The following is an 11,992-nucleotide window of genomic DNA, read 5'->3' as shown; positions in this document are numbered from 1 at the left end:
TAACCCACCAACCACTCTGAAGGATCTACGCCGAGTCGTTGTTGAGGGGTGGGACAATCTGGACCAACAGTGCCTTGATGAACGTGTGGATAGTATGCCACGACGAATACAGGCACGCATCAATGGAAGAGGATGTCCTACTGGTTGTTAGAGGTACCGGTGTGTACAGCAATCTGAACCATCACCTCTGAAGGTCTCGCTGTATGGTGGTACAACATGCAGTGTGTGGTTCTCATGAGCTATAAAAAGAGCGGAAATGATGTTTATGTTGATCCCTATACCAGTTTTCTGTACAGGTTCCGGAACTCTCGGAACCGAGGTGATGCAAATCTTTTTTTGATGTGTGTATATTTCTAGTTTCAGTACTACAATACTACAGTACCTCACAAAAAAAGTCAAGCACTTTGAAGACACGGTTGGACGCCAATGTAACTTTGTACAGGCACAAACCATTGACGGCTATGTAAACCAGTAGAGTTACTGTTCTCTGTGTCAGTTACAACGGCCACCAAAGTGCGTCAGTGCTGTTAGTGGTCAGTGTTGTTACCTGACGTGGTAGCGTATATAAATGGCCTGAACAGCGTCAGACGTTAAATGACCACAGTGGAGGACACGGAGATGCTGTACTCGACTATGATGGCACAGCGTTACGCCACGGGTATCCTGCGCCGTCCTCTCACGGACAGTACCGTGCCGTGCCGTTTTCCAACAGGACAGTGTTCATTAACTTGTGGCACATGTCTCGATGTTCTGTCTGCGTTATGACGAGATAGTCATGTGGCCAGCAAGATCCCCTGAGATGTCACCGACAGAACGTGTGTGCGAGCAGACTTCAAATCTATCCTAGTACCACTATCCAGAATATCATGTACCAGTTACAGTAGTTGTGGGACAGCTTACCTTAGGTGAGGATACAACGGTTATATTATCTCCTTCCCAACTAAAACATTGTGTGCATCCACGCCAGAAAGGGTGCAACATAACTGTATTAAGTTCTTTGGAAATTTGACTCGATTTCGTTATCATTGAATTAGCGTCGCATTCGTTTTCACCCGTTCCGTTCCGTTTAATTTGCTCTTCCCTTTCTGGGTGCTTCACTTTCTGTTGTTGAACAGCATGTTAAAGAGAAATAACAACAAATCGCACGACAAAATGGAATACGTTTCATACTTAGTGAGCCCTTCAAACATAATGATTATCACCTCCCCCCCACCCACCCACCCCACTCCGTCCCCTCAACTTTGCAAAATGTTTGAAAATAATGAACCAAATAAATAACCATGAAACGCGCCCTCTAGTAGCTCTACAGAATCATAATATTATGAAAACTATAGAAAAGCGAAATAACAAAAGGAAAAGTAGAATCCTCTTTCCACAAGTAAGTGCAAGCACTCACTCACTCTGACACTCTCTCTCTCTCTCTCTCTCTCTCTCTCTCTCTCTCTCTCTGTCACACACACACACACACACACACATATATATATATATATATATATATATATATATATATATATATATATATATATGTGTGTGTGTGTGTGTGTGTGTGTGTGTGTGTGTGTGTGTGGGTGTGTGGGTGTGTGGGTGTGTGACAGAGAGAGAGAGTGTGTCAGTGTTAGATGACAAGGGGAGGGAGAAAGATTTGTTTCTCCTTTCTCCACATTCAATTCAGTACACGAGTGAAAGAGGACATTAAAATTACAGTGGATTCGTAGACAAACACATTCACTATTTAGAAACAATACAAAAATTAAAATGATATGATGTCAACATAGACTGTTAGTGTTCGTTATGTAGGATAAACTAACTAATCTCCTCATTGGAGATTGATAGCAAAAGTAATATCTCTTGCCTGATGCAAGAACAAGTTCAATGTGAGAATGGCACATTTCTTAAGCACTAAACGAGCACAAAATAGGAAACAGCGATAACTGTTGCTCAGAGACAAATAACCCATTATGCCCTGGACAAGTTTACCAAGAAATCACCATCGTTGCCTTACGTAGATGGATTAGTTAGAAGGATTAGGCATCTGCCTGTTCTGTCTTCAAAATTATCTTCACCTTTCACTTGGTCGACTTACATCTCTCCTTCCTTCCGAAAGGTGACTTAGGATTTTCTTGGACAGTTTTTTATCCTATTTACGAGTTACTTCCACTCAGTATTAGATTATTTCCTCATTAATGGCGGGAATACTGCGAACGTTTTCATTCCTAATTGCATCGCTTCTTTTGCAACCTTGGGTGTGCTTTAGGGAATGTTGGACTGACCAAGGGGAAGAGAACATCTCTTTGAGGGACGAAATAATGAAGGCAGCAAAGGAGAAAATAAGACAAGGCTTAGTAGGGACCATTGGGTAAATCAGAATTTAACTAACGAAAGGGAAAGAAACATAAAAATGTAGATAATGTAGCAGGCGAAAGGGAAAGAAATATAAAAATGTAGATAATGTAGCAGGCGAAAGGGAATACCAATGAATAAAAAAATAAGGAGATTGGTAGAACGTGCAAAATGGCTGAACGTGATTGACTGGAGACAACTGCAAGGATGTAGAAGCAGGTATAGCTAGGGGACAGACAGATACTGCCTATATGATGATTAATGTGACCTATGGAGGAAAGAGAAGAAATTAGATGAATATGAAGAACTCAAATAGCAAGCCAGCATTAAGCAAAGAAGGGAAAGCTGAAAGCGGAAAGCAATACACAGCGAGATTCTACAAGGAAATGAATTTGAATATTCTAGAATGGGAGATGAATCAAATAAAGAGGAGTAGGTAGATATGGTACTGCAAGAAGAATTTGAAAAGCTCTGAAAGACCCAAATGCAACAAGGCGTCTGAAGTAGATCTCCCCTTAAAATTATTGAGATACCTAGCTCAGACAGTCAAGACAGGTGTGCAAGACATATATAACAGATGAAATACCATCAGACTTCAGGAAAGGCGTAATAATTCCATTTCCAGCGAAGGCAGGTGCTGACTGGTGTAATACTATCGAATCATTAGTGCAGCAAGTATCGACCGCAAGATATTGCGAGGAATTACTTGCAGAAGAACGAAAAAACTAATAGAAGATGACCTCGTGGAACATCATTTTGGATTCCGGAGAAATGTACGAACATGGGAGGCCTTGTTGACCCTATGACTTATCTGAGAAGATATGATGAAAAAAGGCTAACTTACGTTTATACACTCCTGGAAATGGAAAAAAGAACACATTGACACCGGTGTGTCAGACCCACCATACTTGCTCCGGACACTGCGAGAGGGCTGTACAAGCAATGATCACACGCACGGCACAGCGGACACACCAGGAACCGCGGTGTTGGCCGTCGAATGGCGCTAGCTGCGCAGCATTTGTGCACCGCCGCCGTCAGTGTCAGCCAGTTTGTCGTGCATACGGAGCTCCATCGCAGTCTTTAACACTGGTAGCATGCCGCGACAGCGTGGACGTGAACCGTATGTGCAGTTGACGGATTTTGGGCGAGGGCGTATAGTGGGCATGCGGGAGGCCGGGTGGACGTACTGCCGAATTGCTCAACACGTGGGGCGTGAGGTCTCCACAGTACATCGATGTTGTCGCCAGTGGTCGGCGGAAGGTGCACGTGCCCGTCGACCTGGGACCGGACCGCAGCGACGCACGGATGCACGCCAAGACCGTAGGATACTACGCAGTGCCGTAGGGGACCGCACCGCCACATTCCAGCAAATTAGGGACACTGTTGCTCCTGGGGTATCGGCGAGGACCATTCGCAACCGTCTCCATGAAGCTGGGCTACGGTCCCGCACACCGTTAGGCCGTCTTCCGCTCACGCCCCAACATCGTGCAGCCCGCCTCCAGTGGTGTCGCGACAGGCGTGAATGGAGGGACGAATGCAGACGTGTCGTCTTCAGCGATGAGAGTTGCTTCTGCCTTGGTGCCAATGATGGTCGTATGCGTGTTTGGCGCCGTGCAGGTGAGCGCCACAATCAGGACTGCATACGACCGAGGCACACAGGGCCAACACCCGGCATCATGGTGTGGGGAGCGATCTCCTACACTGGCCGTACACCACTGGTGATCGTCGAGGGGACACTGAATAGTGCACGGTACATCCAAACCGTCATCGAACCCATCGTTCTACCATTCCTAGACCAGCAAGGGAACTTGCTGTTCCAACAGGACAATGCACGTCCGCATGTATCCCATGCCACCCAACGTGCTCTAGAAGGTGTAAGTCAACTACCCTGGCCAGCACGATCTCCGGATCTGTCCCCCATTGAGCATGTTTGGGACTGGATGAAGCGTCGTCTCACGCGGTCTGCACGTCCAGCACGAACGCTGGTTCAACTGAGGCGCCAGGTGGAAATGGCATGGCAAGCCGTTCCACAGGACTACATCCAGCATCTCTACGATCGTCTCCATGGGAGAATAGCAGCCTGCATTGCTGCGAAAGGTGGATATACACTGTACTAGTGCCGACATTGTGCATGCTCTGTTGCCTGTGTCTATGTGCCTGTGGTTCTGTCAGTGTGATCATGTGATGTATCTGACCCCAGGAATGTGTCAATAAAGTTTTCCCTTCCTGGGACAATGAATTCACGGTGTTCTTATTTCAAATTCCAGGAGTGTAGCATCTGCATGTTTAGAGGAAGCACTTGACAGTTTTGACTGGACAATAAGCTTTGGAACTGTTTGAATTCAGGGTGCTGAGGGACTTGCAATGGCAAGGAAAGCGTTTCTGAAGAAGAGAAATTTGTTAACATCGAGTATAGATTTAAGTGTCAGGAAGTCATTTCTGAAAGTATTTGTATGGAGTGTAGCCATGTATGGAAGTGAGACCTGGACGGTAAATAGTTTGGACAAGAAGAGAATAGAAGCTTTTGAAATGTGGTGCTACAGAAGAATGCTGAAGATTAGATGGGTAGATCACATAACTAATGAGGAAGTATTGAATAGGATTGGGGAGAAGAGAAGTTTGTAGCACGACTTGACCAGAAGATGGGATCGGTTGGTAGGACATGTTCTGAGGCATCAAGGGATCACCAATTTAGTATTGGAGGGCAGCGTGGAGGGTAAAAATCGTAGGGGGAGACCAAGAGATGAATACACTAAGCAGATTCAGATGGAAGTAGGTTGCAGTAGGTACTGGGAGATGAAGAAGCTTGCACAGGATAGAGTAGCATGGAGAGCTGCATCAAACCAGTCTCAGGACTGAAGACCACAACAACAACAACGAGGTCACGTTGTGAACAAGTGACCAGGCATGAAGTGTAGGTGAACGATCCAGTTTATGACCGGAGGTGTCAGTGCCACAATGATACCTGCAATACCTTTTATTTCTCGTTTGAGTTTACAGAGTTATAAATATCTTCAGGGCGGCGTTCAGTGGCCAGGCCTAGGTGCGCGTGCCATGAAAAACTGCTGATGCCTCGTCAGCGAGACATGGTGTCGCCCCACAGGACAGTGAGCAAATGGCCATTTGCTGTGCTGGCGGGAGCATACGGACTAGGAGATGTCGCACTTCCAGCAATTCTGCTACACTGGGTGTCAGTAGTGTAGCCTTGTACGAAAGAGAAATCGGTTCAGACAAGAACAGAACGGAGGCTTTTGAAATGTGATGCTATAGGAGAATGCTGTAGACTAGATGGGTAGAAATTTATGGCACAAGGTGACTGAAAGTCTAAAATTTTGGTTGGTAGGACACATTCTGAGGCACCAACGAATTGGCACATCGGTACTGAAGGGAAGTGTGTGTGAGTGGGGGGGGGGGGGGGGGGGGGGCAAAAATTGTAGAGGAAGACGAAGAGAGAAATACAGCAAGCAGGTTCAAATGTGTGTAGTTTGCAGTAGTTAACAGGAGATGAAGAGGCTCGTAGAGAATAGACAAGCTGAGTTAGCTCTATCAAATCAGTCTTCGGAATGATTACTACAACAACAAGAACAACAAGAAGATGTGCTTTAGGAATAAATAAAGGATGAAGATATATGGGAAAACGTATAAGAATTTGTGCAGTTGCACATAGAAGAGCATTAAATTACCATAATAAATACAAATCATGTTATGACATACTAAAAACATTTCTTTATTTTTAGTAATATGAAATAATAATACAACGTTTCAATAGCATTTTTTTTACATTGGTAACAGATATAACTCTTATTCACTGGCAGTGTGGTAACAAAAATACAATGTATACCGCATAATACGTGATATACCTCTCGTCTTTCTCACAAGACAAATTAGTACGGATTACTAATGAATACAGCAAATATATTAGATGCTATGATTTAGTAATCGTTCAGAAATGGATGTGACACTCGCTTGGAGGACAGAAATTACAATTTTGTATGTGGTCAGTACAGGGCTTAAGACAAATGATGGCAAAAAAGGTTGAATACCACTTATGGAGAAGAAAAGATGTGATAGAACCACAAAAGTGGCAGATAAAGAAAATGAATGTTCTGTTGGAAAATACTGCTGCATCAACTCAATTTGTATATGTTTTAGTTAAGAAGTTACAAACATTTAAAGACAAATAATTAGTGTAACCGCTGTGAAACTAATGGCGAATAACTGCCAACAGATGAACTGACGAATGATATGTTGTCTGTTACCTGACTGGCAGTTGCGTTTTCTGTACAAGTATTTACATTATCAGTAGAGACAAAAAAACTATTAACTGAAACTAATTAAGCGCTTTCACCTACAATAAATATCTTTACAGTACATAGTACAGCAGAATTTAGTAAGGTTAACATTGATAGGATAAGGTAATATTATAAGACTTTAGTATTTACAAGCTAAGACGGACGTCGTTTGTAGCTAGGTGGTCAGCACTCAGAAACCATCTCACGTGAAGTGACGGCCGACATGGTCTGCGACTACGTCTGACGCGCAGTTTACTTACAGAAATGGACACGCGTTAAGTAGCTGCGTTAACTTCATCACCGGTTCTCAAAAAAACGCTGAAAAAATCCCCAGTAACTTCATTTTGCTTCCAGCAGATCCAAAAGGGATTGCTATAATCTCCTGCTAAACTAAGTATCACTGATCATCTGTACTAGCAAACAATGTTATAAACATTCGTGGGAGCTAAAGATTTATTCCCCTGTGGGCGTCGAACACACATATGAGAAAGTAGTTTGTAAACATGACACTAGCGTCAACAACGTTTATATTTCTTACTGTTTTGCCTTCGTGACTTCCAGTTTCGTCTCCAATTTGTCATTTTCACTATACCAGCGGGGAAGTACACAAATATAGACTGAGCAGAACATCTGGATATGGTCAGATTTCCAACTCAGTACCTTTGCACTTGAAGTATGGTAGCAAAGAAAGCTGAGGATCTTTTAGATGTTAATAAGTTTAGCTTTCGGAAGGGAAGGGAATCAGGGAAGCAGATCTGACTTTGCGAATGATGATGGAAGCAAGGCTTAAATCAAGACTCCTACGTGGGATCTGTCGACACAGAAAATGCGTTCGACAATGTGAAATGAAATTCTGAGAAAAAATAGGAGTCAGAAACAGGGAAAGACGGATAATATACGATCTTTACAAGAACCAAGGGACAACAATAATAACGTGAAGGCAGGAACAAAGTGTTCGGTTTAAAACATGTTTAAGGCAGGAATGTAGTCTTTCGCCCCTACAGTTCAATCTGTACATAAAAGAAGCAAAGATGGAAATAACAGAAAGATTAAATAGTGGGGTTAAAATTCAGGGAGAAAGGACGTCGGTGATAAGATTCCCTGATGACATTGTTATCCTTAGTGAAAGTGAGGAAGCATTAAAGGTCGTGTCGAATGCATTGAACAGTCTAATGAGTACAGACTAAGGAGTGAGAGTAAATGGAAACTAGACGAAAGTAACGAGGAGTAGTAGAAATGACATTAGCGATAAACTTAACACCAAAATTCCGGACCAGGAAGCAGAAGAAGCTATCGTGGAAGCAGAATAACACACCAGTAGACGAAGCAGGGAGGACATAAAAAGCAGATCAGCACAGTATAGAGGGCATTGCTGGACAAAAGAAGTCTGCCAATGTCAAACGTTTGTCTGTATCTGAGGAAGAAATTTCGGAGGATTTACGTTTCACAAACTGCATTGTATGGTAGTGACTCATGGACCGTAGGAAAACCGGAAAGAATATAGTCAAAGAGTTTGATATGTGATGCCACAGAAGAATGTTGAAAATCATATGAACCAATAAGATAAGGAATAAGGAGTTTCTCCATAGAATCAGCGAAGAAAGGAAAGTATGGAGAACATTGACAAGAAGAAGGGACAGGATTAACAGACATGTGTTAAAGACATCGAAGAGTAACCTCCGTAGTGCTAGAAGGAACCGTAAAGGGTAAAAATAGTAGGAATACAGAAATTGGAATACATTCAACAAATAACTGAGGAAGTAGGTGCAAGTGGTACCTGAGATGAAGTGTTTGGTACAGGAGAGCAGTCAAAGGTGGGCGTCATCGAACCAGCGAGAAGATTGATGCCAAAAAAAAAAAAAAAAATTGCACTATGGAACCATTCCCCATCATTTTCTAGGAGCCTCGGACCAGCTTATTGCAATATATGCAATTGCAAAAATAAGAAAAAAACGAAACGCTGTGCTTGGTGTCGCTTGTGCTGTAGAACTGCGATCTTGGATCGTATTCGTTCACTTTTCGTAGCACGTTCCCGAAACCCGACAGAAACTGATGCGGTTTTGACCCACGTGACTACTTCACGACGTCACATTCTAAGGCACTGTGTCACTCAGCTCATTCCGCTCCACGTCCATCTTATCTCTCATGTCTCATGTGATATGAGAACTGCCAAATTCTTCGTTACCTTTCTTGTACAATGCCAGAACCGTTACCATGTGACGCACTCCACTAAACTGTGCTTCTGGCAACGTCTTATCCTTGTCCTACGTGGAAATCCTCTAGCAATGCAAAAAGGATCATGTAGTTAATTTAACAGTTATCTTTATCAGGTAAAATAACGATGGATATTTTTGTATAATTATTATAAAGTGAAGAAATATTTGCAGTGAGCTGTTAACAAAATCGGACAGCTACATATATTGTAAGCTGAAAGGCGTAGCATCTTTCCGAAGCCGTCGCACATCACTGCGAGTCCAACCTTCCAACCAACCATGGATCATTCACCGTAGAGATGGGTCTATCGACGGCTCGGTCGTCAGCAGTCTCTGTCTATGGCCTTGAACTTGAGGGGTGATGCCGCGAACTGGATCAAGCCCGTGTTCCACTTGATGTCACCGTGGAATTCTAGGCGGAAGCGCCGGATTATCTGCGGACAGAAAACATTCACTCTGAGTTCAGTCTTGGGGTGTGGAGGAGAAGAAAAGGAGTCCGGGGTGTGGTAGAGGGTGTCAAGGTAGATGGTATTTGCGAGTTTAGCGGCCCTTATTCTTTACTTTCGGTTTTAAGTAGCTCTCACTTTCCATTATAAGCTACGGGGTGTGTTTAATAAGTAATGCTACACGTTTTTTTCCTGTAAACAATACCAACACACCATATTATTCTCCACTCGATGGTTACAAAGTCGTATTTTTTAACATCATCTCCGTTCAATGTGACAGCCTTGTTTCACCTACTGGTCAATGGCGGAGCCAACGTCTTGTTGCATGAATAGCCTCCCAATCATCGACGTACTGATTCCTACGGAGTGCTTCCTTCATTGGGCCAGACAGATGGAAGTCGGAAAGTGGGAGATCCGGGCTGTAGAGTGGATGAGGAAGAACAGTCCATTTGTAAGCTCCTCTCTCGTGTGCAGACTTGTGCGTGGCGTTGCATTGCCATGGAGAAAGAAAAGTTCGTTTGCATTTTTGTGGTGACGAACTAGCTGAAGTGGTTTCTTCAATTTTCCGAGGGGAGCACAACACACTTCAGAGTCGATTTTTGCACCATGAGGGGTGACAAAAAATAGAGAGACCCTTTCAGAATCCCAGAAGACCCTCGTCATGACATTACCAGCTGAGGGTGCGGCTTTGAATTTTTTCTTCAAAGGAGAACTCCATGGTCTCCCATTTTGATTCCGGTTTGAAGTGATGAACCTATGTGTATTCGCCTGTGAGCAGCGAGGTGTTTGCGTGTGATCTATCGATCACTTAGAATAAGAGGGTCCGCACATTCCTGTATCACGTGAGTCGCAGTGTGTGCGGGAGATCAGACAGGTTCGAACTACCTCGTTGTGATTATGACAGACGCGACGTCCAACAACCTAGGTGCTTTTATTCACTTTCACGTTTCCGTAGACATTCTGCAAGCACCCCTGATTATCTGCGATCTTCTGGTTTTCCACCAAAGGAGCTCAATGACAGCTCTCTGCTTGGAAGGCACCTCCGTTACAAATACCATTTTGAATGTTTCCATGTGGTGAGGTTCAACAGTCATAAAATACTTTCTAAAATGCATTTTAACCATCAGCTGTTTATTGTCCCATTATTCATCTACCGGTTTCGGTTATGAACCATCATCCAGGATATAGGGTACAGCAGATTGTTGTTGTGGATAATTTCGACATCGTTCAGTTTCAAAAGAATGTAGGATGTTTTTAACTAATCTGTTGTACCCTACATCCTGGATGATGGTTAATCACCGAAACCGGTAGATGGCTAATGGGACAATCTTTCTTGTACAGTGTTGATAAGAAAGCCATTTTGTAGGCTACGTATAGCACCGCCGGGACGTCATGAGACTATAGGGGCAGAAGCAGGAATATTACACGATGTCCCACAGCAAATTCTGCATTTTTAACGTCCGGAAATGGTCGAAAAAATGCGTTGCATACCCTCGTACGCATGACTGTTTTCTGCTGGAATAGCGTATCAGTCAACAGCTAATACTGTAGTATTTTCATTCTCCACATTTCCTACCTACAGTACTGTACTAACTGCCTGATCTGATGCTTTGTTCTCTGCAGGAGTTCTCGTAATTTTGTTTACCCTAAAAATCCCACATGAACATTTCACAGCTACTCTGCTATCCTTATGGGCGTCTGCGATCTTTAGTACAAGCTTGTTACACCCAAGGCGATTTTATAAGACTCCACGGTGTAGTGCAATTTCATAAATCTACAGCTGGTCTCATTTCAGAACAGTCCAAGCCTCTGTTATTGACCAGAGGCCTCTGATCATGCCGCAAATCGACAGCTATTTAGGAACATTATGAGCGCTGTCAAACTCCGCAAAGAATGGAAAATGTGTTCATACGGAACGTGATCGTCATCGTTGACGCTGAAATGATGATTTGCCGCATCTGATTGCAATTTGTGCTCTCAGTTGCCGCTGTGATGGCCTCTTTTGCTGATGATCTATATACACCGGGACGTACACTGGGTATATCCCCCCCCCCTCCATGATGCCACTTCCGTATCATTACCTACAACTAACGACCGCTTCTTTCCCCTCTGCAGGTGCCCGGGCCTCCTATCTTCTTTCAGCCTCAATACACGTCAGATACGTACCCTGGCCACCAGCGTGTAGACCTCCAGCTCTGCGAAGCGCCTGCCGATGCACATCCTGGGGCCGAAGCCGAAGGGCATCGAGGCGAAGGGGTGCGCGTCCTGCGCCTCCGACCGGCCGTCCGGGCCCTTCAGCCAGCGCTCTGGGCGGAACTGGTCCGCCTGAGGGAAGTACTGCTCAGAGACCGAGAGCTGCGGGTGTCCCATGACGAGGTCAACCTGTAAGTCCAAAAAGATACTCATGGAATAGCCGTTACATCACAGCGATGATGTTGGTGTCAACAACAGCCAGAGGTAACTACAGTGCGCATTGCCTGCCGTGTTGCGTGAGACCGTCTTTTGTCTAGGCAGCATCGAATATCTTCTTCTCAAAAATCCTTGAACGAGATCGTCCACCAACGTTCCTTCGCCGTTACCTATGCCATCACACGATTTTCTGGATCCAGGAGGAGTCACAAACATTTGCCGCATTCCTCATCCAGTCACCAGATACCAAAATACCAATCTTCCAACAGCATCAATAAATTCATTGCTCACC

At 44.2% G+C, this 11,992-nt stretch overlaps 1 protein-coding gene across 1 annotated transcript in view; it reads right to left on the bottom strand.

Annotated features, from left to right (window-relative positions):
* Positions 1-6,076: 6,076 nt before the first annotated feature.
* The window catches only part of LOC126187447 (probable cytochrome P450 301a1, mitochondrial), a 196,346-nt gene continuing 190,430 nt past the window's right edge, over positions 6,077-11,992 (bottom strand). The window contains exons 11-12 of the mRNA XM_049928533.1: positions 11,458-11,673; positions 6,077-9,279 (exon numbers count right to left, since the gene is read on the bottom strand). Of these exons, the coding sequence (XP_049784490.1) occupies positions 9,169-9,279; positions 11,458-11,673 (327 nt within the window). The 3' untranslated portion in view covers positions 6,077-9,168. The remainder of the gene's footprint in view (positions 9,280-11,457; positions 11,674-11,992) is intronic.

This window comes from Schistocerca cancellata, chromosome 5, assembly GCF_023864275.1.
Source record: "Schistocerca cancellata isolate TAMUIC-IGC-003103 chromosome 5, iqSchCanc2.1, whole genome shotgun sequence".
In the NCBI taxonomy this organism is placed as follows: domain Eukaryota; kingdom Metazoa; phylum Arthropoda; class Insecta; order Orthoptera; family Acrididae; genus Schistocerca; species Schistocerca cancellata.
This window is presented reverse-complemented; position numbering and strand designations above follow the sequence as displayed.